This window comes from Myotis nattereri (assembly GCF_964212035.1).
Source record: "Myotis nattereri genome assembly, chromosome: 3".
NCBI lineage: Eukaryota > Metazoa > Chordata > Mammalia > Chiroptera > Vespertilionidae > Myotis > Myotis nattereri.
Window position 1 is genome coordinate 3,564,763 of NC_138077.1, and position 27,627 is coordinate 3,592,389.

General features: G+C 43.1%; 1 protein-coding gene across 1 annotated transcript in view; it reads left to right on the forward strand.

The window, feature by feature from the left end:
* Nucleotides 1–280: 280 nt before the first annotated feature.
* MORC3 (MORC family CW-type zinc finger 3) overlaps nucleotides 281–27,627 on the forward strand; it is a 48,751-nt gene continuing 21,404 nt past the window's right edge. The window contains exons 1-8 of the mRNA XM_081086437.1: nucleotides 281–412; nucleotides 16,862–16,934; nucleotides 17,936–18,068; nucleotides 18,978–19,192; nucleotides 19,730–19,877; nucleotides 21,588–21,735; nucleotides 25,374–25,502; nucleotides 25,713–25,832. Of these exons, the coding sequence (XP_080942563.1) occupies nucleotides 374–412; nucleotides 16,862–16,934; nucleotides 17,936–18,068; nucleotides 18,978–19,192; nucleotides 19,730–19,877; nucleotides 21,588–21,735; nucleotides 25,374–25,502; nucleotides 25,713–25,832 (1,005 nt within the window). The 5' untranslated portion in view covers nucleotides 281–373. The remainder of the gene's footprint in view (nucleotides 413–16,861; nucleotides 16,935–17,935; nucleotides 18,069–18,977; nucleotides 19,193–19,729; nucleotides 19,878–21,587; nucleotides 21,736–25,373; nucleotides 25,503–25,712; nucleotides 25,833–27,627) is intronic.

Sequence of the window (27,627 nt, forward strand, 5' to 3'; positions counted from 1 at the left end):
GCAAAGTCTTCATTTCGTGACTAAGCCTTCAAGTCACGTGGACACTGGCGGGCACGGAAGGGCTCTCTGTGCAATTCGGGTCTGGCGGGTCAAGGCCTTGGGTGCATCCCGAGGGCCACCAGCGCCCATCGCGCCGGGCTTCGAGCTCAGGCCCCTCCAGCCTCCAGGTCCGGGTCACGCCCGCCCGCCTTCCCCGCCCGCCGGTTCCTCTTTCCCGCACTCAGCGCGCCGGTGCCCGCGGGCGGAAGTGCGTGGGCGGGACGCCCGCCGCCCCGCCCCGGAAGTGGGCGGACCCCGCGCGCTCACCGCCGTCCCCGCGGCTTCCCTCCCAGTCGCGCTGCGGCGGAGGCCGGCCCAGGCTGTGCAGCTCAAGATGGCGGCGCCGTGTCCCAGCGGGATCCGCCTCAGCGCGGTGAGCAGCGCGAGGGGTGGAGCGGCCGCGTCCCAGGAGGGCGGGCGGGCGGGCGAGGGGGGGCCGCAGTGGGCGGTGGCGACTCGTCGGCCCGGCGGCTGGGGCCGCGCCAGGGTCGGGGGACGGGGCCGGCGTCTCGGTCCCGCCGGCGGAGCGCTCGGCGGCGGGCAGGGCCCGGCCGGCGCGTCCCGGGCTGCGTCCCGCGTCCGCCGGGTTAGGTTTCTGTTTTGCGCCCGAGGCTCTGGGGCGGGTCCGGCCGCGGCCCCACCTCCCGGCTCGGCCCTGGCGGGCTGGCCGCGGTGTCCAACGGCGAGGCCCCGGCGGCCGACTCGCCCGCCCCGGATCGCGGGGCCCCCGACCCTGCCCGGCCGGCGGCCCGCGGGCCCTGAGGGTGGGGGACGGGGACGGGGACGGCGGGCTGCGGGCGAGGGACGGGGACGGCGGGCCGCGGCCAGAAACGCCGGCGGCCTGGACCTCCTGGCGGCGCCGGAGCGAGTCTTCCCGACGCGGTGGGATTCCTCGCTTCCCCGCAGGGCAGCCCCGGGGCCGAGGCCCAGGCCATCCCGCCGCTCCTCCTCCTCCTGCCCCGGCCCCTGCGGCGCGTCTGTTTTGGGCTCTTGAAACCCTGCAGCGTTTTCTGCGTCCGGGAGTCGAGATCGCAGGGAGCGGCCACACACTGTGAATTGAAATTTCACTTCCTAAAACGTGGGCGTGGCTTTCCTACCTGCTTATCCCCCCAAAAAAGTTGGGGGTATTTTTTACGCCGACGGGGGCCTCCTGCTAAGAGGCTGCGGGCGGCCGGACGATGGCTGCCCCGGCCCCTCTCCGTCCAGGGCTGGCGCGGCCGCAGCCAGGGCCCCGCGCCCCCCTCTCCGCCACCCTCTGCGCGGCCCTGGCATCGCCCGGCCCGGTGCCGGGGGAAGTGGCATCTTTGCATCTCCTTGACTGCTGGTGAAGTGGAAAGTTTTCATGTTTCACTTTTTGGTTGTTTTTGAAAAAGAACTTTCCTTTGCCAGTTGTCCTGTTTCCTTTTTCATTTCTTCCTTTTTTTTCCTTTTTCTTTTTTATTTGGGGGGTGGGTGGGTGGGTGAGGTGGGGGGGGGTTAATCTATTGATTCCAAAGCGTTCTTTACATGTTCCTTTGGTTACATAACTGGCTTACTGTATGCGGTAGCACTGACTTGTGCGCCTGTAGAGAGAAACTTTATTCTTTCTTCCGATTGGCTTTGGACTTTATTTGCTAGTTGTTCATCCCACACCTGGGGGAATCCGGGCAGATTCGACTGCTTTGCAGTTAGCCTCAGGTAGTGTATAAGTCTGATCTCATCGAGTTTAACATCCGTGACTCAGTGAATTGTCCCACCCCACCCCACCCCACCCTCTTAACGAATGGAGCCAAATTCAGGCCCAGAAACCTGTGATGGGGGAAAGCAGCGAGCGAGCTGGTTTTTCCCGTGTGTGCACTTGGGTTCTCTCCCCTCTCCTCCCGTGTGTGTAGCTGTGTCTGCCCTTCAAGATTGAGGTAAGGAAGAAAGCAGAGATACAGGTCAAAACCGCCTTCAGAGGCCCCTATTGTTGCCGGCTGTCTGGGCGAAGCAGCTGTCCACGTGCTAATTCTCTCTTTTGTGCGTAATATGGGCTGTTTGGAGCCTCACTGATGGGGAGTCTCCCATCTGCAGCTTCTGGACTGCCTCCACCCGCCTTGTTGCTTTAGGACGGGAATTGGCAAACTACAGCTTATGGGCCAAATCCAGCCTGCCACCTGTTTTTGTGTGGCCCAAGAGCTAAGAGTGATTCGTAAACCGTTACCAAAAAAATACAATAAAATAAAAAAGAATATTTCATACTGTATAAAAGTTGCGTGAAATGGACATTTCAGTTCCCATTCGTAAGTCTCATTGGCATATAGCCATCTTCATTCATTTATGTCTAGCTCTCAAAGGCTTGCATTAGGAGAGGGTCTCATGCCCAAACCGGTTTGGCTCAGTGGATAGAGCGTCGGCCTCCGGACTGAAAGGTCCCCGGTTTGATTCCGGTCAAGGGCATGTACCTGGGTTGCGGGCACATCCCCAGTGGGGAGTGTGCAAGAGGCAGCTGATCGATGTTTCTCTCTCATCGATGTTTCTAACTCTCTATCTCTCTCCCTTCCTCTCTGTAAAAAATCAATAAAATATATTTTTTTTAAAAAAGGAGAGGGTCTCGGAATATGTCAGAAGCCCTGAGGCACAGAGGGTGAACCATAATGTATTCAGATCTTTAGAAAAATCACTTAGTAATTTAGGAGAGCCTGGAATGGAATGTGGAGTGACAAGGACTTACTGAAATATTTGCCTTTTGCTTCCCTATTTCTAAGTAAAATGCTTATTCCATTTTGTTGTTTTCCAGAAATCCAGCTGTGTGTTTAGTTGACACACTTTTCATCTCCCATCCTTCCCATGCTCGTATGTCTCTTTCTTTGGTTGAATTACTGTATGATTTATCACTCTTGTTATTGTTCACTAATGAATCAGCCAGAAATAGGGTCGTGCATTCTTTGCTTGTACAGCTTTTTGTTTTCCCTGAAGTTAATAATTGATTTGTATTAGTTTGCTTAGTTTTCTCTGTATTGATTGATCGATCACTTTTTCATTCAAACTTTCAGAGAACTGAGAAATCTCTTCTAGGTGTGGTCAAGGCACCCCAATATTTTGTCAGTTTTATTGGTTCAGCTGTGATTTGGGGACTTCCCTTTACCATTTTCTAGAAATTTCCTTCCCCTTTTTGTTGTGTCTGCCTCCTCCATATTCCTTTTTTGAGGTTTTCTCCCTTGGTGAGCACAGTATCTTAGTGACAGAGAGCAAGGGGCTCTGGAGCCACCTGCCTGAGTCCAAATCCTGACTGACAACTGGAAAATGACCCTGGGCAAGTTACGTCAGTTAACCTCTTTGTGCTTGAGTTTCCAGTCTGAAGTGTGGGAAAAATAATCTTACTCTCCTCGTAGTGTCATTTTAAAAATTATGTGAGCTGCCAGGCCGGTGTTGCTCAGTGGTTGAGTGTTGTCGCCTGGACCAAGAGATCCCAGGTTCAGTTCCCAGTTGGGGCACATCACATGCCTGGCTTTCGTGCTCAATCCCCAGCAGGGCGGGTGCAGGAGGCAGCTGATTCATGTTAATGCCACAATGTTTCTCTCCCCTTATCCCTCTAAAAACAAAAATAAGAAAAAAAAGAAAATTAAGTGAGTACATGTATATAAAGGGCATGTGCATGCTGTACTCAGACAATATTGCTTTTTGAAATTTGAATATATATTTTTTATTGATTTTTAAAGAGGAAAGGAGAGGGAGAGCTAGAAACATCAATGATGAGAGAGAATCATTGATTGGCTGCCTCCTGCACACCTCACACTGGGGATCGAGCCTGCAACCTGGGCATGTGCCCTGACTGGGTATTGAATTTGACTCCTGGTTTATAGGTTGATGTTCAACCACTGAGCCATGCAGTATTTGCTATTTTGTTACTGGTAGTGGTGGAGCCAATCCATCCTTCCAAAAACAAGTTTCCTAAGAACAGAGTGCATGGGAAGAAAAAAAATGTTTTTGAGGTTAAAAACAACAACTTTATTGTTGAGAATTTTACAGATGCCTCCCGTTATTCCTTTCATTGCTTCCTTCCACCTTGTTCCTGCCCCACCCCAGGCATTTACCACCCTATTGACTGTGTCCATAGGTAACGCATATTCTATATAATAAAAGCCTAATATGCAAATTGTCCCCTTGGGCGGTCATTCGACTGGGAGTTCAACCGCTCGCTATGACGCGTGCTGACCACCAGAGGGGTGGTGCAAAGCATGGTGGGCGTTAGCGACAAGGCGCTGGTAGCGGGTGGCAGTGGAGGCACTGCTGGCCCCAATGGGCCCCAATGAGAGTGGGACCGTGGTGGGATGGTGGAGCAGGTGAGTGGGCGGTGCCAGGCCAAGGTGGGTGCAAGCGGGGGCCCGATCCCCGCAGGCCACCCCAAGGGACCCCACCCATGCACAGTGCACACCTGGCCTTTAGTATGCATATAAGTGCTTTGTTTAATTTCTCCCTGCCCTCCCTCCAAGATTCATCAATCTGTTCCATGTTTCCATGCTTCTGGTTCTATTTTATTCATCAGTTTATTTTTTCATTTATTTTGACTTTTAGATTGAATTGTTGATACGTATTTATTGCAATTTTGTTCATATTTCTTTTTCTTCCTCTTCCTCCCCCTCCTCCTCTCCTTAAAGAATACCCTTCAACATTTCATGTAATTCTGGTTTGGTGTGGATGAATTCCTTTAGCTTTTTCTTGTCTGTGAAGCTCTTTATCTGACCTTCAACTCTAAATGAGAGGTTTGCTGTGTAGAATAATCTTGGGTGTAGGTCCGTGCTATTTATCACTTTTGAGTATTTCTTGCCACTCCCTTCTGGCCTGCAAAGTTTCTGTTGAAAAATCTGACAGTCTTTTGGGTACTCCCTTGTAACTAACTGACTGCTTTTCTTTTGCTACTTTTAAGATTCTGTCTTTTGTCCTTGGCATTTTAATTATGATATGTGTTGGTGTGGGCCTCTCTGGGTTACTCTTGTTTGGGACCTTCTGTGCTTCCTGGACTTGTAAGTCTGTTTCTTTCACCAGGTAGGGGAAGTTTTCTGTCATTATTTCTTCCAATAAGTCTTCAATATCTTTCTCTTCTCGTTCTGGCACTCCCATAATATGAATGTTGTTACACTTAAAGTTGTCTCAGAGGCTCCTTATACTACCTTCAAATTTTTGGATTCTTTTTTCTTTTTAAAATATATTTTATTGGTTTTAGAGAGGAAGGGAGAGAGAGATGGAAATATCAGTGATGAGAGAGAATCACTGATTGGCTGCCTCCTGCACGCCCCCTACTGGGGATCTAGCTGGCAACCCAGGCACTTGCCTCTGGCGGGAATCGAACCTGGGACCCTTCAGTCTGTAGGCGGATGCTCTGTCCACTGAGCCAAACCAGGTAGGGCTGGATTGTTTTTTGCTTGCTTATATTTGTTGGTTTGATTCTCGAAATCCTTTACTGTTGAATCTATGGAAATTATTCTTTATTTCAGTTAGTGTGTGCTTAATTTCTGACTGGTCCTTTTTTATGTCTTTGACATTCTCACTAAGATTCTTGATAGTCTTCCTAAGTTCCTTGAAGCTCTTATTAAGATCCTTGAGCATCCTGGCCATTGTTTTAACTCCGTATCCAGTAGTTTGCTTGTTTCTGTTTCTTTCATTTGTGACATGTTTGTGCATTTTGGCTGCTTCCCTATGTGTGTTTCTGTGTATTAAGAAGAGCTGCTATGTCTTCTTGAGTTGGTAGAGTGGCCTTGTGTAGTAGGTGTCTTGTAGGGCCCAGCAGCTCAGCCTCCCCAGTCACTTGAGCTGGACACTTGAGGTGTGCCCCTGTGTGGGCTGTGTGCTGGGCCTTGATTGCTGTTTGCCTCTTTGGGAGGAATCGACCTCCCGGCCAATTGGCTATGAGGACCAGCTGGAACTACAGTGGAAGAGCAGCTCTGCAGGAGACAACCAAGTGGAGCAGCAGGCCTTGCTTCAATGGGGCTCTGGTGCTCACTGAATCTGCCCCTTGAGTGTGTTGCTTGTGGATGTGTAGAGTGGTAATCTGCTATGGTCTGAAGCTGTCCATTAAGTGCAGTGACTCTGGGGCCTCCCGGCATGTGCAAAGTCAGCCACTGGCTGGGGCCACCCAACAGGAGCTACAGAGAGGTCTGCAGAGGCTGCTACTTGTATTAGGCTTGTTAAGTGCCCAGGCAAGGCAGGCTGGTGCTAGTGCTGGGTCTTGAGTCTATTATTGATAGGTTTGGGGCATGCTGTTTGTTTGAGAGATTTTAGCAGTCTGAAGCCTGAGCGAGGACAGGCCTTTCATAGGGAAAAGCTGCTATAGTCGCCTTGGATGGGGCTGCATATTGGATGGGGTGGGGTCTCAGGGAATCACTAGACCAGAGTGAATATTGTGATCCAGGCTAATGGGGATTCAGGTATGGCTGCCGGTCAGCTGTGCAAAGGGGGAGGTTTCAGCATAGGAACAGTCATCCCTGTTTGTAAGAAAGCTGCTCCTGAGTTCTTACCCTGATGCTAGACAATCCAGTTCCTCCCTGAATGTCCCTGATTCCTTTCAAGCCACTGTCCCAATTCTGGAGCTCAGAGGTAGCGAGTTCATGTAAGTTCATGCATCAGCCCTTTAAGAGGAACACCTGGGTCTCCAGCAGCCCCTGTCACTCAGTCACAATCACCACTAGTTTTTACAGCCCAAAGTTAGGGGGACTTCTTTTCCCAGCTCGGAAGGCTGGGGGGCTGGTGTGGGGCTGGGACCCATGTGCTTCATGGGCAGGGGAAGAGGGTACTCCGCAGCAGAGATATCCCTCCCAATTAAAAAATGACACACATGGGTGTCAGACCAGCCAGTTCCATGCCTTTGCCCCTCCTACCAGTCTCGATATACAGTGGGGCCTTGACTTACGAGTGTCCCGACTAACAAGTTTTTTGAGATACGAGCTGTCTCTCGGCCGATTTTTTGCTTTGAGTTGCGAGCTAAAATTCGGGTTATGAGCCAGCTTTAGATACCCCACCGCTAGTTGGCGCAGCGAACGTCACAGTGAACGCCACAACATCAGCCCAGCATCCTGTCTCACTTGTTCACTTTAAGCGATTTGACATACGAATAATTTGAGTTACGAGCTCTGTCATGGAACGAATTAAACTCGTAAGTCAAGGCCCCACTGTACTTTCTTCTTTACTTCTGTAGTTGTAAGACTTCCATTTAGCCAGCTTTCAGGTAGTTCTGAATGCTGGTTGTTCTGTATTTCAGTTGTAATTTTGATGTGGTTGTGGGAGACTGTGAGTACCGGCATTTGCCTAGGCTGCCATCAAGAAAATATTCTAATGTCTGCTGATGATTAGCCTTCTGCTTATATTTCTAAGTGAGACACTATCAAAAGGTGACTGAAAAATGATCATACCTGAGTAGAGTTAGCCCTTTGGTGGGCTTCAGTGTTGGGTGATCAGATAGGAAGGAGCCAACTTTTTGTTGGGGCACTCTATGTCAGTATCTATAGACACTACAAAATGGAAATGTTAGACTATACAATAAGTATGTTTAAAATAAAAAATTTTTTTTACAATTTTTAAAAAGTGAGAACAATAACAAAATCATATCCAGAAAGTACAACTGTAAAAGAAGCCAGTAGAACTTTTAGAAGTCATTCTGTTTTCTGGAGAGGACCTTTACATTTAGTCTCCTGCTCCTGATGGCTAGCCTTCCTGGAAGCTAAGCAGGGGAAAAGAGATAGAAGTACCACATTGATCATTTTGTTGGCTTGGTTTTTATTTGTTTACTATTGTGGTAAAATACACATAACAAAATTTGCCATCTTAACCATTTTTAAGTTTACAGTTCAGTAGTGTTAAGTACATTCACATTATTGTGCAACCAGTCTCCAAAATTCTCTCTATCTTGCAAAAATTAACCTCTTCTATCTGCTACAAAATGACTCTCTGTTCCCCTTTTCCTCAGCCCCTGACAACCACCATTCTACTTGCTGTGAATTTGACTACTTTAGGAACCTCATATAAATGGAATCATAAGTATTTGACTTTTTGTGATTGGCTTATTTAACTCAGCTTTTGTGAATAGTGCTGCTATGAACATGGGTGTACAAATACCTTTTTAAGACTCTGCTTTCAGTATTTTTCAATATATTCTCAAAAATGGAATTGCTGGATTATATGGTAATCCTATATTCAATTTTTTGAGGACCCTCCATAGTGGCTGCACCATTTTATGTTCCCTCAAAGAGTGCACAGGAGTTTGTTTCTCCACATCCTCCGCAGCACTTATGTTCTGATTTTGTTGTGTTTGTTAAGAGTACTTAGTTTTTTTTTTTGTTTGTTTGTTTTTTTTTAAAATATATTTTATTGATTTCTTACAGAGAGGAAGGGAGAGAGATAGAGAGTCAGAAACATCGATGAGAGAGAAACATCGATCAGCTGCCTCCTGCACATCCCCTACTGGGGATGTGCCCGCAACCCAGGTACATGCCCTTGACCGGAATCGAACCCGGGACCCTTCAGTCCGCAGGCCGACGCTCTATCCACTGAGCCAAACCGGTTTCGGCAAGAGTACTTAGTTTTTTACTTTTGTGTTTTCACTTTCCATTTCCCAAGTGATTAGTGTGCTGTGAGCATCTTTTCACCTGTGCTTAGTGGCCATTTGTATCCCATCTTTGGAGAAATAGCCATCCAAGTCCTTTCTTTGTTTTTTTAAATTAGTTTGTTAGTTTTGTTGTTGAGAAGTAGTTCTTTATATATTCTGGATTTTAATCCCTTATTAGATACTTGAGCAAGTCAGCAAACAGTCCAGATATTTTATCCCATTCTTTAGGTTGTTTTTTCCACTGTTGATTTTGTCCTTTGATATACATGAAACGGAATTTTTGGACTGGAACTCGGATTCTCTGTTCGCCAGAGTCAAAGAATGAATCCTCGGACAGAGAATAGTATAGCAAAGGTGGAGACTTACTGAAGAACAAGTACAGACTCCCCCATGGGGGGAGGGAAAGAGTCCCACAGAATGGACTCCCACGTGGGGAGGGGGAAAAGGGTCCCACCGACTTCCTGTTTCCATGGTTTATAAAGGCTGTAGTTTCTGTGTCCTGATATCCCCTCTGATTGGCCCCTACCCCCCTTTTTGGTTTGGTCACTATAGCAACTCTTGAACTCAAAGGTCAACCACTTGGGACAGTGATGCCCTCCTTCCTCATTGTTCTTTTCTTTCTGGGCTTTCTTCCTTCTTTATTTTGTAAATATTGACCTTTTAGGCTACTTCCAGCTTCTTTGTCTTATGTACTAGTAAATGCAACTGTTGCTTTCTTGTGTTATGGAGATATACCTGTTGCTGCTTCCTTGTCTTATGGAAATTAATGGCACCGGGCTTCCTTGTGTTATGGAAATATACCTTCTCCCAGTCTGTAGCCCTATGATTTTTCCATGGACCCCAATTCTAAAAATTCCCTGCATAAGCCTGCATATATTCCCCTAAAATTCCTGTTTCATACATAGTACAGTCTAATTTATTTTTTCCACTTGCCTCCTGTGCTTTGGTGGTGTATCCAAGAAATCATTGCCAAATCCATTGTCATGAAACTCCCCCCCCCCCCCCCCCCATTCCTTCTAAGTTTTATAATTTAAGCTCTGATGTTTAGGTCTTTGATCAGTTTTGAGTTAACTTTTGTATATGGTGTAAGGCAATGATGGTGAACCTATGACACGCGAACTCATTTTTTTGGTTGATTTTTCTTTCTTAAATGGGATTTAAATATATAAAATAAATATCAAAAATATAAATCTTTGTTTTACTATGTTTGCAAATATCAAAAAATTTCTATATGTGACACGGCACCAGAGTTAAGTTAGGGTTTTTCAAAATGCTGACACGCCGAGCTCAAAAGATTCGCCATCACTGGTGTAAGGAAGGGTACAAATAACTTCATTCTTTTGCATGTGGATATTCTGCTTCCCGCCTATATTTGTTGAAAAGATTTCTTTTCCTCCCCCCAGTGAAATGATCATTAAAATTTTTAGGAAAATCATTTGACTATATGTGTGTGTGTGTGTGTGTGTGTGTGTGTGTGTGTGTGTATGAAGGTTTATTTTTGGGCTTTTTGCTGACTTGCTCTTAACATCTGTTTTGAGTTGTGCCTGAGCCTGCCATCATCAATTTCTCCAGAGGACACACTCCAGTCTTTTACAAGGTTGCCTAGGGTAGTTGCAAGGCTGCTCAGGGTACAAGAAGGATCTCAGGGAATCTTAACTGATTCTTGTGAAGACTTTCAACCTATCTTGTTTTCAGATAGCCTCTAGTACAGTGGTTCTCAACCTTCCTAATGCCATGACCCTTTAATACAGTTCCTCATGTTGTGGTGACCCCCAACCATAAAATTATTTGTTGCTACTTCATAACTGTAATTTTGCTACTGTTATGAATTATAATGTAAATATCTGATATGCAGGATGTATTTTCTTTTTTTTTAATTGTTTTATTGCTTAAAGTATTAGAGTATTATATATGTCTCCTTTTTTTTTCTCCCCTTGACCCTCCCCTAGCCTCCATGCCCCCCAGTGTCTTGTGTCCATTGATTATCCTCGTATGCATGCATACAAGTCCTTTGGTTGATCTCTTCTTACTCTGCCCCCCACCCCTCAACCCTCCCCAGCCTTCCTGCTGTAGTTTGACAGTCTGTTCGATGTTGCTCTGCCTCTGTATCTGTTTTTACTCATCAGTTTATAATGGTATTAATTATCCATAAATGAGTGAGATCATGTGGTATTCTTTCATTGACTGACTTATTTCACTTAGCATAATGCTCTCCAGTTCCATCCATGCTGTCGCAAATGGTAAGAATTCCTTCTTTTTTTTTTTTTTTTAATAATTGAGATTTAAAAAAATATATATTTTATTGATTTTTTATAGAGAGGAAGGGAGAGGGATAGAGAGTTAGAAACATCAATCAGCTGCCTCCTGCACACCCCCCACTGGGGATGTGCCTGCAACCAAGGTACATGCCCTTGACTGGAATCGAACCCGCTACCCTTAAGTCCGCAGGCCGACGCTCTATCCACTGAGCCAAACCGGTTTCGGCCACTTGATGTCTTTTGATTGGAGCATTTAGTCCATTTATGTTTAAAGTTGTTATTGAAAGGTACTTGTTTGTAGCCATTTCTATTTTTTGTGCCTGTTTTCTTTCTTAGCTTTTTATTTCTTCTTTTTACACCAGTCCCTTTAGCATTGCTGGCTTGGTGGTGATAAACTCCCTTAACCTTTTTTTGTCTGTGAAGCTTCTTATTTCCCCTTCAATTTTGAATGATAGCCTTGCTGGATAGAGTATTCTTGAATTCAGTCCTTTGCTTTGCATCACTTTGTAAATTTCCGTCCATTCTTTTCTGGCCTGATGTGTTTCTGTTGAGAAATCATTTGACAATCTAATGGGAGATCCCTTGTATGTAACTTTCTGTCTCTTTCTTGCAGCCTTTAAGATTCTCTCTTTGTCCTGAACATTTGCCATGGTAATTATGATGTGTGTTGGCGTGGGTCTTTTCGGGTTCATCTTGTTTGGGATTCTCTGTGGTTGTGTGACTTTTTTCTTCCCCACCTCAGGGAAGTTTTCTGATATTATTTCTTCCAATAGGTTTTCTAACCCTTGCTCCTCTTTCTGTTGCTCTGGCACCCCTATTATTCATAAGTTGTTTTGTTTCATGCTGTCCCATAGCTCCCTTAGGCTCTCCTCCTGTCTTTTCATTATTTTCTCCAATTGCAGTTCAGTTTGGGTGTGTTTTATTTCCCTGTCTTCTAATTCTCTAATTCGGTCCTCTGCTTCTTCTAGTCTACTGTTGAAACTTTCAATGGTGTTTTTTATTGCAGCTATATCACTCTTCATTTCTTCTTGGTTCTTACATATGTTATTGATTTTTTTTCATCCCTTACATAAGTTGTTGATTTTTTTCCTCCATCTGGTTTATGCACTCTAGGACCCTTAATATGAATTCTTTTTCTGATATGTTGCATGCTTCTGTTTCACTTAGCTGCTTTTCTGGCGAGTCCTCCTCTTCTTTCTTTTGGGGGTTTCTTTGTCTACCCATCTTTGATCTCACTGACAGATCTAGATGTTGAGTGGTTCAGTGGCTGCTCCTTGGGTGGCTGTTGCTCCTCGGGCTGCGGTTGCTCCTCAGGCGGTTGTCGTTGTAGTAGTTGCTCCTCAGTTGGCAACATCTCCTCTGGTGGGTGCTGTTCACAGCCATGGTGGCTCCTCTGGCTGGTGCGGGGAGGCTTCTCACACAGCTGCTGTTCCTCAGACAGAGGGTGTGCTGATCACAAGGCTGCTGTTCCTTGGATGGAGGCGGGCTACACGCAGCTGCTGTTCCTTGAACTGGGGTGGACTCCTCACGTGGCTGCTGTTCCTTGAATGGGGGCTGGCTGCACGCTGCTGTTGTTCCTCTGGTGTGGTGGGCTGCTTGTGGGGCTACTGCTCCTTGGACTTGGACAGGTTGATTGCAAGCCTGCTCCTCCTTGAATGGGGGTGGGCTGCTTGCACGGCTGCTGCTCTTTGGACTGAAGTGAGCTGCACGCGTCGCTGCTCCTCCTCTCCAGGTATCTGGTTATGTGGCTTGCTCTCTAGCACTTTAGCCAGACAGGATAAAATTCACCTTAACAAGACATGACTCAAGGGGAACAAAGCATGAATGTACTCACGACACCGATAACCCCTATGTAAGTGACCACCTGAGAAAAGAGAATTAGGGGAGAGAAAAGAGAGTACAAATGATATCTAAGAGAGAGAGGAAAAAAAAAAGGAAAAAAAAAAGGAGAGAAAAGAAAAAGGAAAATACATATATATACACACACACACACACACACACACACACACGGAGAAAACACCACAGAACCAATAGATAAACCAAACAAATACAAACACCAAACACCCAGTAAAGAGGGTGGGGGCAGAATCTGTAGAGGATATATTTTCATTCTTACAAATTGAACATAATTAGAGCATAGTGATCAATCACAAAAACAATATGTAATTATATATTTAATATGTGTTTTCCGATGGTCTTAGGCAACCTCTGTGAAAGGGTCATTCAACCCCCATAGGGGTCGCGACCCCCAGGTTGAGAACCACTGCTCTAGTACCTTTGATTCTGAAGGCACCAAAGTCTAATTCCTAAGTTTTCTAAGGTTCTTTCAAGGTTCCTGGCCTTCTTCTTTTTGGGTTTCTTATCTCCTGCTTCAGATTTTTCTCTTTCCAGGTTATTAAGTCAGTTAAGATTTCTAATTTCCAAACTACTGACTTTTGTCTACTATTAATTCATTTTGTTCTTCTGGGTTTATGTTTTTTTTCTCCTTCATTAGAGAGCAGATTCAGGACAGAGAGAGGTAAATGCTTTCTGTGTGTTCAGGTTTGTGTGTTTAAAAGTTGTATATTTAAATTATTTAGCCCAGCTGATGTTGCTCAGGGGTTGAGCATTGCCCATGTACCAAGAGTTCATCGGTTCAATTTCCAGTCAGGGTGAATGCCCGGGTTGCTGGCTTGATTCTCCAATAGGGGGAGTGCAGGAGTCAGCTGATCAATGATGTTTCTCTCTCATTGATGTTTCTACCTCTCTATCCCTCTTCCTTTCTCCCTAAAAATCAATACAAATATAAAAAAAATTATTTCAAGTTTGTGACTATTGATTTAAAAAGAAATCTGTGATCTTCATAGCATCTCATTTATGTGTGCGCGTGTGCACACCTTTTTTGGAAATCACTTTTTAAATGTCTAGTGATCTAAAGGGATATCTATGTTGTAGGGTGATGTCTTTTACCTAGTACTTAGAGGGGTGGGTGTCACATTTTCTCCTGGTGGATTGAAGTGTTATTTTAGATGTTGTACCAGATATTCCACAAATAACGACCTGGGGGGTCCTGTGCTGCCTGGTTGGGGCCATGTCTGCAAAGTAATTCTGCAGGTTTTGTAAGCTGGGCTGCTCTACAACCAGGCACGCAGTTGAAGGCCTGCCTCTTTTTGCACATCTTCATGTTATACTTTTTTTTTTTTAATACCTAGAGACCAGACCAAAACAGACAAACTTTGCATTAGGCAGATTCCCTCCTTCCTGTCTCCTTTTATTGAGGGGGTGGGAGGCTCAGTGTGTGCTTCTCTTCTGCCAAATCTACCCCAGAGTCGCCATTAAAACCGAAACCCTGTGTTTCCTTAAGCACCTCAATCTAACCTCCAGTGCATCTCCATTTTAAAATTTTAGTTTTGTTCATAATCTTACCTTCTTTACTTGAGATCCTTGAGGGTTTTCCTTATTTTTACAACTTAGTGGTGCCTTTAAAGGAATACTTTTTTTTTTTTTAATTCCAGAGAGGAAGGGAGAGGGAGAGAGAAACATCCATGATGAGAGAGAATCATGGATCAGGTGCCTTCTGCACGCCTCCTACTGGGGATTCAGCCCACAACCTGGGCATGTGCCCTGACCAGGAATTGAACCTGGGACCCTTAAATCCAAGGGCTGACTCTCTATCCACTGAGCCAAACTGGTCAGGGTTTAAAGGAATACATTTTTAAAACACTTATAATACTTATGTTCTAGATATTCTAAGCATTTACAAATAGTAAGTTATTTAATTCTTCTTAACAATCTTGTAAGCTGATACTGTTAACCTCATTTTTACAACTTGAGGCACAGAGGTTAAGTTTACTGCCCAGGATCATACACTTAATACATTCCACATCATGGTCTGCGTGTTAAACTGCGGCTTTGGCTGTTCAAGTGGTTTTCTTTCCAGTTAGTATCAAAAATAGTTGAAAACAATTGCTGTGTTTCAGTACCCAAAAACCAACTCTTTAACATTCATTGTTTCTCACTGATGCTTTCTTTGCTTTGCTCTCCTGGGACTCTTCTCAGTAACCATTTGTACTGTGTCAGTTTGGAGCCTGTGTATACGATGAAGTCCTTAAATGAAATTTGACATTCCTACCGTCCCACTATGCCATACATCTAAAATCAAAGAGTATTGCAACATGGGCCCAAATACCACATTGCTAACTCCAGATTTCATACCTGACAGAAATGCATGAAATAGAGGCAAACCCTAAGGGTTCATGGTGGTTGATTAATCATTTTCTTCTTTGGAAGCTAAAGGTTCTATACCCTAATGCCATGTCCCATAGTAAGATGTAGAAAGGTGGAGCAATATGCCATTGAAAAATAATAAATTGTAGAATGACAATTGAGCAGGAAGCGGGGGACTGTGAGTGCTGGCGCATTCTCAGGTAGGTTAATTGGAGAAGAGGCTTCTTGTGCAAGATGGAAGTCTGGACATTGATTTTCATGAAGGGCTCTCTGTGATGTGTGCTTTCAAAAGTCTGATTGCTTATATCCCTCATTGCATGGATGCATGCTACAGCAAATCCAAATTACACAGCCTCCAGCTGGAATACCATTTCTCACATGTGTACTTCAACCTAATGCTGGACGAGTTCTTGGGGATTATCCAAAACCTAGTGTGGACAGAGAAAGGCAGACCTCTCTCTGACACCTTGTGGCCGATTTAATTTATAATCGAATCACATTTCTAGGGCTCTTCATAGGAAACACTTGAAGTGCCTTCTTTTTTCCCTTAAATATGATAGAATCTGTTCACAATGAATGCATAAAGTCCTCCTTGCATGAAAAGTCTCTGCATGTTGAAGTATTCAAGCCTCAGCCTTTTAAAGCATTTGTGCGTGTTTATACATTTGATATTTACATTACTCAGCCATGTAGAGATCCCTATTCGTGAGGTTGATTGGCATATTCTTTCATACTTTACTAATGTGAATTAAATCAAACATAAAATCATTGGAAGTCAAGAAGGTTTGTTGCATTTGAACATTGTTTAAAGGATTTATAGATGTACCTGGTACACTACTGCCATAGTACTATGATGACTTTTCAAGAGACCACCAGAAAAGCTGTTGATTAAAAAGCAAAGCTAAGTTTATTAGGTCTAAGGGCCCTAAGTAGAAAACACCCCGTTGACACAGCCTTAGTTGTGTCACAGTAGCGAGAGTAGGGAGCGTTGGCTGGGTGATTTTGAGGTAGGTCTTGCAAGGTTGGTAACTCTGGGATTAGGCAATTTATGATGTCATGACTTTGGATTGGTGGATATTAGAGGGCAAGGGTTTTGAGGAAAGTCTTGATGAGTAAACTTGATGATTAACAGACTTATCTTCCAGGAATCTTATCTTCTAGGTAATATTTTTCAGGTATATCCTGAAAGAAGCAGCTAAGTTATTTTTACTGGGACTCAGTGTTTAATGAAAGGACAGAAAATTACACTGGTTTTGTTAAACAAACAAAAAATTCTCATGGCCGAAAGCTTTTCTAAAAGAAAGGGTTTGTTGAGCCAAATGCCAGCTAGAAAAGGTCTAGGCCCTGGGGCAGGAAGTCTAAATCACCAGCAGCAGGCCAGGTGGAGAAGGCGGACCTGTCACAGTCCTGGAGGTGATGGGCGCTATGTTTTGGGAAAGACAGATGCAAGTTGTTTTGAAAGAATTTACATTGGCTACAGATAAAAGGGTGGGGTGGGAAAGGTGGGGCCAGTCCCGGGGGGCGTGCACAGCTGTAAGGAAGAGATGCTGACCGCTTGCGATTGGTTGTGGGAAACGGTCCTGAAAGTTCATGCATTCGAATGCTGTGGGGTCTGGCGGTCACTGTAGAAGTTGATGCGAATGCGAGCTGTCTGTTGTGAGTTGGCCCACAGGTCCTGACTGGTTACTTTCACTCTCTTGCTCACTGTATTTTATTAGAACCTCAGAATTTTTCTCTCAGTTTCTGTTCCTAAAAGTAAGACCTGAATTAATTTACATGACTCATGGGTTTTTTCCAGCTTTGCCCGAAGTTTTTACATACCAATTCTACTAGTCACACTTGGCCATTCAGTGCAGTTGCTGAATTAATAGGTATGTAAAATTTTCATATGTAACCTATTACTTGCAATTGAAGTTTTAAAAAAACTTTTCATTGAAAAATATTACATAAGTGTGCTTTATTAAAAACAACAAATATATCTTGAATAATAACACTATGGGTAAAAGTTACCTAGCATGACAGTTACTCAAATGGATGTCAGATTAGTCAGATTAATCACTGTTCAACTTTCCTATACTATTATTGTGAAAGTATTTTAATTCACTAAGTTCATAAAGCATTTATGTTGAAAATATTTTTATTCTGATTATAAAATAACTAGATCTATAACAAAAATAGTAATATGTTTTTAATAGTTGGGAAGGATATTTTCCCCAATGATTTTTAGAGAGAGTGGAAGGGTTGGGGAGAGACAGAGAGACAGAAACTTGAGTGTGAGAGAGGGGGAATCAAGCCTGCAACGGAGATATGTGCCCTTGTCTGGAATTTAACCCGAAACCCTTCAGCCATAGGCCAATGCTCTAACTACTGAGCAAAACCAGCTAGGTCTGGTATCATAGTTTTTTAGCAAAAAGAACACCATTTGGGGCCTGTGGTTTTCTTTTTAACTATTGAAAAGAGACACAATTTGAAGAACGCGGCAGAACGTAAACCTTTATCTGTGCTTAGCAGAAAAAGTGTCCCTTCTATATCTGCTCTAGTGCTAGCTGACACCAGCTCTTAGCTTCCCTGTGATATATGGCCAGGCTGGTCTTTGGGCAGAAGGCCTTCCCTTGATTATCTCTGTAGGAAGTGATTCCACTTGCTCTCTGAATGGAGGGCTTCAGAAAGAGTTAATTCTGTAATAGCCATGAGCGATATATAGCAGGGTACAATGTTGTAGTTTTATGTTTTTAAATCTCACAAGTTCTTAACATTTCAACTTTTTAAATGTCCTTAAAATATGTTATTCTGTTGCTTGTTAAAAGATTGTTCTGAACTAGTTGCGTTTTTAAAAATGCAAACACAAAATTTCTCAAATTTTGTTTCTCAGATAATGCATACGATCCCGATGTGAATGCTAAACAGATATGGATTGACAAAACAGTGATAAATAGGCACATATGCTTAACGTTCACTGATAATGGGAATGGTATGACTTCAGACAAATTACATAAAATGCTAAGGTATGTGAAAGTGTCACACTTCTTAAAATCATTGCTTTTACCTAGTTCAAGGGTTTCATGTGTTGTATTCTTGCCCATAGTTTTTGTTTTTTAAGAACTCGCAGTGTGCTCTATTCTCTTAAGTTTTCCTTCATTTCTACTGTTAGGTTATTAGGCAATCCCTACCATTTTTCTCATCATTCCCCTCATGTCCGACTTAATCTAGAATTCCACCGTTTATAGAGCTATAGCACATTGGTGTCAGTTATTTATACTTTAGGGTAAATTAGTTTTAACCAGTATTTCCAATGAAACTTACCACTTTGGGAGGGGACGGTAATTTTAAAGGGATCCTTTAGAGGATGAGGAAGCAGCATAAAAGAGTCAAGGGCTTTGGGTTCTAGGGTCACAGTATTGGATGTCAGTATGAAGCCAAATGCCCCTGAAATGGAAACGAAAATACTTAGCACAGGTGCAGGGTAGAGGGAGAATTTGGTAGTAGAGGTCTTACTGTTCCTCAAATACTCCTTATGCTGCCAAAAAGTCAAGGCCACCCCATCAGTAACCATACTACCAAGTCTTGGTGAGAACAAGAGAGTCAACCACACCTACAGGAGAGATTTCAGGGGGTGCAATTTCAAGGGCCCAGGGATCCGAATTATAACTTGGCCATTTGCCAGCATGTGCCAGGCCACATGCTCCTGTTTGGCGTGTGTGATCCTTAAACACCCCTATGATGTAGACTGCGTTTCCTTCATTTCAGAGATCGGAAAACATGCCAAGGCAGATTAGCAGTTACTTGCCCAAGATTATAGATCTAGAAAGGATGAGGCCAGCATACAAAACTAGGCTCTTTACCTATTATAGTTTTTGAATTAAAAACATGAAGATTATACATATTTATTTTTAAAATCTTTCTTTTCTTTTTAGCTTTGGCTTCAGTGACAAAGTCACCGTGAATGGTCATGTCCCAGTTGGATTGTATGGGAATGGTTTCAAGTCAGGTTCTATGCGTTTGGGTAAAGATGCAATTGTTTTTACCAAAAATGGAGAAACCATGAGTGTGGGCCTCTTGTCTCAGACCTACTTGGAAGCCATACAAGCAGAACATGTTGTTGTTCCAATAGTGGCCTTCAACCAACACCATATCCTTTGGATTTTGAAATAGAAGTGATGTAGAAACTCTGAAGAAATAATGTGAACCATTCTATCCTTTTGCCTTCCTCCATTTTCTTCTATTCTAGCTCCTATTCCTGTCCCTGCCTCTACCTTATGTCTGTGGCTAAGTGTTGTCCCCCTGTTCTCTGCTGGAATTTTGCCATGGAAGTCCTTAGCTGTTAGGCAGTTGCATTTCATGTTGAGCTTCTGTACCCTTCCTCTTTATTTCAGACTTACTGTGCTCTAGTGAGACGTGGTCTGGCTTGAAAATTTCACTAATTACCATGACAAATAAGATATGTTTAGGAAAATATCCTCTGTATAACCACATTTCAAATATTGGAACCATTACATTAGTTAGGGGTAATAAACTTGCTCATACTTCATCCTGGGTATTCATTTGAATTTAGACTGCCACTTTAAAACTTAGGAAATAATTTAGGAAGTAGTTTTTCTGTTGTTTGAATTGGTTTTCATATCGCACTTGTGGAAAATACGTTATTGGTCTTTAACTTATGATATACGTCAGATGATTAATTTAGCGGAATCAGAGGCAAGCCTGGCTGCAATTCTGAAGCATTCTCTGTTTCCCACGGAGCAGAGTTTACTAGCAGAGCTGGATGCTATCATAGGGAAGAAGGGGACGAGGATCATCATTTGGAACCTTAGGAGGTAAGTATAGACCACTGAAAGTTGTTAACCATTGAGGAGGTAAAGTGCATGTGCAGGAGTGATTGTATGACATTCATCCCTGGATTGTACAGAGTAGAAGTGCATTGGAAGGGGCTTATTTTTTGGTTCAGTTCATGATTTCTTTTCCAAGGGTGTTTTATTGAGGCCACTTTAGCTTCAATTTTAAATAGTTTCATATTAAAAATAAATTTCCTAGCCTTGAGGTTTAGTCTCTATAGCACTCTATTCTTACTGTTATTCACCCTCTCCTCAAAACAAATAAATGAGACAATAGAAACCCAGCTATTAAAAGAGAAATCTTTGTCCATTTAATCCATTACTTAAAGCTAAGCATGACTTAGCATCTGGTGAGAAAAAATATTGATGAGACTTGTGTTGCTGAAATTGTAATTTTTTGTCCTTGTAGTGAGAATAAGAACCTTTACAAATAAAAGTTTTTAAAGGTTAGGATGAATATGTAATATTGAGATATCTAACACATATAGAACCAGAGGAATAAAGCACAAATAATGGTGAACTAAAAATATGTTAAATCTTGTGCTTTTCTGACCTCCTGTATTCCCTTTTTTTCTTTTTTCTTTTTCTTCCCTGTACCTCCCCACGTTTTTTTTTTTTTTTCATTTTAAACTTTCTTATTTTAAGATGATTGCAATTCATGTTCAATTGTAAGAATAATGACAGATCTCATGCATCACTTACCTAGTTTCCTCCAATGGGAACATCTCGCAAAACTGTAGACACTGTTACAGGCATTATACAGGATATTTTTATTACTACAGGGGTTTCCTCAAGTTGCCCTGTTATGTCCACAGCCGTTCTCTCCTTCATCCTCGGCGACCTCTAATTCTCCTTATCTATAGCTTTGTCATTTCAAGCATGTTGATAAAAGGAATCATAGTGTGAAACCACTTATTTCTTTCATTCAGCATAAATCTCTGGAGATTCATGCAGGTTCTTGTGTGGCAGTAGTTTGCTTCCTTTTTCTTGCTGAGTAGTAGCCCATGTGGAGGGAGCACAGGGTGTCTAACCAGGCACCTGTTGAAGGCCATCTGGGTTGTTTACAGATGTTGGCCATTACAGATAAGCTCTAGACCAGTGGTTCTCAACCTGTGGGTCGCGACCCCTTTGGTGGTCGAACGACCCTTTCACAGGGGTCGCCTAAGACCATCCTGCATATCAGATATTTACATGATGATTCATAACAGTAGCAACATTACAGTTATGAAGTAGCAACGAAAATAATTTTATGGTTGGGTCACAACATGAGGGACTGTATTTAAAGGGCCAGAAGGTTGGGAACCACTGCTCTAGACCTTCCTGGACAGATTTTTGCGGGAATATAGTCTGCGTTTTCTACAGGGAACGACCAGCAGTGTGTAATTGACGGGTCATAGGGAGTTGCATGTTTAGTTTTTTAGGACACGGCCAGAATGTTTTTCAAAGTAGCTCCACCATTTGACCTTCCCACTAGCAATGTGTGTGAATAAAGGTTTTATTTATTTTTTTATTTTCTTAGATTCCTCTTCTTTCATTTTATTTCTTGCTTCCCCCCCCCCCCCCCCCCACACACACACACCACTATAGTGCCTACCGTGTAAGTAGGTGTTTTGTTTGGTTAAGTAGTAGTATTTCCTTGCTTATCTTGTTATGAAGTTAAAATTTTGTTCCTTCAAAAAATTAATTTTACAGCTATAAAAGTGCAACAGAGTTTGATTTTGAGAAGGATAAATATGACATCAGAATTCCAGAAGATTTAGATGAGATAACAGGGAAGAAAGGGTACAAGAAACAAGAGAGGATGGACCAAATTGCCCCAGAAAGCGACTATTCCCTGAGGGTATGTATCCAGGCCCCGTAGAAGTGAGAAAAGCATCAAATAGTGGAAGATACGTTGCGCACTTGTTACAAATGCTACCATTGATTCTGAATGCAATATCTCAGACATGTGCCAACATGAGCACACTGGTGGTTTTATTTGCTTATAAATAATTTTTAATTGTGAAGTCATCAGGTCTAACAGTGTTTGTCAGTCTCTCACTATGTAGTTAAATTATTTAAATTGGATATAATGGAATAAGTATCCTATCTAATAAAAGACAAAAAGGGTAATCGACCATACCTTCGCTACACTTCCCATTGGCTAATCAGAGCGATATGCAAATTAACCGCCAACCAAGATGGTGGCCGGCAGCCACGCAGCTGAAGTGAGCAGGAGGCTTGCTTGCTCCAGTGATGGAGGAAGCCAAGGTTCCCCACCTGCTGAGGCCTGGCTCTGAGCTCTGAAAGCAACTAAGTTTCAATTATAGAAGCTAAACAAACCCCAGAATAAAAAGAAAAAAAGGAGAGGCTGGAAGCTTCAGTCGCTGGCCAGCCTGAAAACGGCCCTCAGCCCCTCACCCAGACTGGCCAGGCACCTCAATGGGGACCCCCACCCTAAAGGGGGTGTGGCCAGCCTGAAAACAGCCATCAGCCCCTCATCCAGGCTGGCCAGGCACCCCAGTGGGGACCCCCACCCTGAAAGGGGTGTGACCAGCTGCAGACAGGCATCAGCCCGTCATCCAGGCTGGCCAGGCACCCAAGCAGGACCCCCACCCTGATCCGGGACACCCTTCAGGGCAAATCAGCCAGCCCTCACCCGTGCACCAGGCCTCTATCCTGGATAGTAAAAGGGTAATATGCAAACTGATCCTAACAGCAGGAAGACTGGGAATGACTGGTCACTATGACACACACTGACCACTAGGGGGCAGACGCTCAATGCAAGAGCTGCCCTCTGGTGGTCAGTGTGCTTCCACATGGGGGAGCTCTGTTCAGCCACAAGCCAGGCTGACGGCTGTCAGTACAGCGATGGTGGTGGGAACCTCTCCTGCCTCCTCAGCAGCGCTAAGGATGTCTGACTGCAGCTTAGGCCTGCTCCCCGCTGGCAAGTGAACATCCTCCGAGGAATCCCAGACTGCGAGAGGGATGTCTGATTGCCAGCTTAGGCCCAATCCCCCGGGGAGCAGGCCTAAGCCAGCAGGTGGTCATACCCTGAGGGGTCCCGGACTGCGAGAGGGCACAGGCCTGGCTGAGGGACCCTCCCCCCCCATGCACAAATTTTTGTGCACTGGGCCTCTAGTATCCTATAATGGCCATATTGATTAATCAATCAAAAATACAAAATTCAGAGTTTCATTTTTATAAAATTTAAAATACTCTAGAATACACACACATCTTAAAACAATAAATTATGTATAGACTAGAGATAATGTACATTAATATAATTTTGTGATACATATATCTGAAAAATGATCTGAGAAATGGTTATGTTTTTGAGATTGAGGAAATTAATATTTCAGTATAACAATCCTATATAATAAAAGCCTAATATGCAAGTTGACAGACTGGCGGAACGACCGGCCGCTATGACGCACACTGACCACCAGGGGGGAGTCGCTCAATGCAGGACCTTCCCTCAGCCCGGCTAAGGCGGGTGCCAGTGGGGGCCCCCTGATCGCCTCACTGGTCGCCCTGCAGAGGGAGGTGACTGGCGGGGGGGGGGGGCGCGGAGCTGGCGAGCGGGTGGTGCCAGGCCAGCCCAGGTGGGTGCCAGAGGGAACCCCCTGATCGACCCATCGTTTGCCCCGAAGATTGGCCCTCATCGCTGGCCAGTTTTAGGGATCCTACCTGTGCACAGATTTCGTGCACCGGGCCTTTAGTATATTGATACAATAAGTTAAAGTTTCTTAGTCACTGTAATAAGATACATCAAATTGTTCCCTTTATTTTTGTGCTGCAGTGATTCCATAACTCCAAGTTGAAGGATCCATTGGACGTTTGTGGGGAGCCGAAACCCTATATCGGCTCCCCACAGACGTTTACAAGTTTATCATATAGCTTTTCGTTAATTAAAAGGGCAGCGATAACTATTATTTTATATACCACAATGTGTTCTTGAAGTATCTCCTAATGGTTAAGAAAATCTTGCTAAAATATGAAGTGTCTATAGGCAGCCAGAGCAGATGGTATGGTTTTAGTGTATCACGAGTACAATGTTTTAAAATATCATTAATGAATTTTATAAATGACAGAACACCACTAATTTTGAAATCAGGAGACGGGAAAAAAGTAAGCCCTGACTGGTGTGGCTCAGTTGGAGTGGCATCCTGTGCACTATTCACCATCCCATTCCTGGTCAGGACACATACCTAGGTGCAGGTTTGATCCCTAGTTGGGGAGAGTATGAGAGGTAACTGATTGGTGTATCTCTCTCACATTGAAGTCTCTCTCTTTCTCTTTGTCCCTCTCTAAAAATCAAATTTTAAAAAGAGTAAGAAAAAGTTCAAATTTTAGTTTTACGTTGAACCTTTGGTCTGTCCTTGACTTCATTTCTTTTGGAGATTTCTGGTACCTTGGAGGTAGACACACAAGAGCATATTTTAAACATTTTTAGGATGCAAAACTTGTCAAGGTTCTAAAATAAACTTTTATGCATTAAGAATTTAGAACACATTTAGTTGACTACTGATTGTTACAGCCCACTTTATTTTTTATTTTTATTTTTTAAATATACTTTATTGATTTCAGGGAGAAGGAGGGAGAGACAGAGAGAGATAGAAACATCAATGATGAGAGAGAATCATTGTTTGGCTGCCTCCTGCATGCCCCCTACTGGAGGTTGAGCCCACAACCTGGGCATTTGCCCTTGACTGGAATTGAACCCGTGACCCTTCAGTCTGTAGGCTGATACTCTATCCACTGAGCCAGACCAGCTGGGGCTACAATTCACTTTTGAAAAAGTACTATGCTTGTCTATTCTGTATGTTGGTTTATTATTTACAACTAGAGGCCCAATGCACGATATTCGTGCATGGGTAGGTTGCCTGGCCGGTGATCTGGGATGATCTGTGGGGTGATGGGGGGGGGGGCGCCCTGCTGGCACCTGCCTTGGCTGGCCTGGGGCCTGTAGGCTAGGGGCAGCTCCTGAGTTGAGCGTCTGCCCCCTGGTGGTCAGTGTGCATCATAGTGTTCGTCATTCTGTTGTGCAGTTGATTTGCATATTAGGCTTTTATTATATCGGATTTTTCCTTTTCAAACTTGGAACTGTCCCTTTCATTATGTTTATTTTTGTCTAAATAAAACTTGTTGTTTTTAAAACTATAACCATATATGTAGTTGACAGAAGAGTCAGAAAATGTACATGTATACATTTTTAAAAATTGATGTGAGATCATACCATACATCCTGTTTTGTAACTTTTTCACTTAACATATCAACATAGGTCAATAGATTGTTTTCTGCAAATCATTTTTACCGGCTATAATACACTGAGTATTTTTAGTGAAAAGTATATATAGTGCATATTATTTTACTGAAGAGTTAATGGTCCTTTAGGAAGTAAGGTGGCAGCTGCTTTTTAAATGCATGTGTAAGTCGTGTTGAACAAATCTATAGATAATTATTTCAAAAAAAACATAGTGTTTGGTGTCTTTTCAGGCTTACTGCAGTATATTATATCTAAAGCCAAGAATGCAGATCATCTTACGTGGACAGAAAGTGAAGACACAACTAGTCTCGAAGAGTCTTGCTTACATTGAACATGATGTTTATCGACCAAAATTTTTAGTATCCTTTGTTTTCCTTTTTATGGTGTCGTATAGAGCTGTTTTAGTTGTGTGCTCCCCACCACTTTTCCTCCTCTTCTCCTCATACTGATTCTGAACTTGTCTAACTGTGCCCTTTTTTTTGTACTTTGGGACTCAATAATTAATGAAATAGAAAGGATGACTCCAAGGGAGGAAGGTGGTGTGTTCAGAATTTTCCTTAACATTTAAGACGAAAACAGTGAAAATTACTTTTGGATTCAACTGCAAAAATAAAGAACATTATGGGATAATGATGTATCATAAAAACAGACTCATCAAAGCTTATGAAAAAGTTGGATATCAGTTAAAGGTAAGCAGGAAATGTCTTTCATAAGTTAGGATAACTTATTGGGTCAGATGTGAAATTGTACACTTTCTGCCTAATGACTTAAATGTCAGTGTTTTAATAGCGTTGGTATGGCTTTTGAACTTAGAATGCTGTGATATTAATTTCTGATTTGATCCTAAGTAATGTTATGAGGGGGACAGAATATTGTGTCTCTGTTTTACAGATGAGGAAACGGGCTAAGTAACATGCCCTAGACCTAACCATGCAGATCTTTTGATGCATTTGGATCTGGATCCCTGCTTACTTCCTGCTGGAATGAAATTGGTTGCTTTTAACTAGTGCTGACTCAATAACCTGAAAATCAGTCTCTGGTAGGTGATTTACTTTTTTGGAGTTAGTTCCTAAATAAAATAGAGCCTTCCTCCTAAGCCATAGCCATTGTAGAGTTCAGTTTAGGGCGATGGACATTGTCCCATGTCGTTCTGTTTATCCTTTACCTGTTTTCACAGAAAGGTGTGTTGTTGTTTTTGGTGTGTGTGTGACTTCAGTGATCAATTCGGAAAGTCATTTTTTTAAAGGTTTTAAGTCTAGACATGTTTTGTTCTCTAATTCTATGACTTTCATTTTCAGTTTCTATTTCATTCTGAATTCTTTGTAAAATTATGTGAACTCTACATAGTATGATAGTATGGGTTTAACTTGAATGTTATTCAACGGGTGTGTCTCTGTATTACATATTTTCATGGCACAAGCTCAGAATTTTTATAAAAGTAAATGAATGTCGGTCTCTTTATATCCACTAAGTTTCTGAATTTTACTGGTAATTGGAAATGCATTTTTGCTAATAGGCCTTAGTTACCAAGTGCTTTGGGATTCAAAAGAAATAATAGTATTTGCCACAGAATGTAAATTCTTTTTATCATTTACCACTTACGAATTTGACTTAAGAGACATAGCCCTTTTCCCACCCAGTTAAATTTGCATATGTGTAATTTCTGATTATGCTTGACCCTGTACAAAATAAGCTTTAACACCAACTTTTATTTTACTTTATTTCTTTAAAAAAAAAATATTTTATTGATTTTTTTTTTTTTTTAGGGAGAGTGATAGAGAGTTAGAAACATCGATTAGAGAGAAACATAAATCAGCTGCCTCCTGCACACCCCCTACTGGGGATGTGCCTGCAACCAAGGTACATGCCCTTGACTGGAGTCAAACCTGGGACCCTTTAGTCTGCAGGCTGATGCTCTATCCACTGAGCCAAACTGGTTAGGGCAGCGGTTCTCAACCTGTGGGTTGCGACCCCTTTGGGGGTCGAATGACCTTTTCACAGGGGTCGCCTAAGACCATCCTGCATATCAGATATATATATTACGATTCATAACAGTAGCAACATTACAGTTATGAAGTAGCAACGAAAATAATTTTATGGTTGGGTCACAACATGAGGAATTGTATTTAAAGGGCCAGAAGGTTGAGAACCACTGGGTTAGGGCTACAACCAACTTTTACTTTTTTTTTTTTTTTTTTTTACCAGATGATGGATTGGACCTAGTATTTGCATTGTGTGGATTTAGTAAACATGATTAAGTAGGTATCAGATAGCGGTATGATTTCCCATGCTGGATCTCAGCATAGAGAGATGATCAGACATGGAAATCAGAGAAGGCTTCTTGGAGAAAGTGGTGGTTGACATGAGTCTCTGTTGACTCCTGTGTTGGAAGTCTGGCAGCAGCTTTCCAAGCAGGGAAAGTATCTTCAGAGGAAGGAAAGAAAGGTTCTGAGACGATGTCATCACTAAGGGAGTAATTTGCTG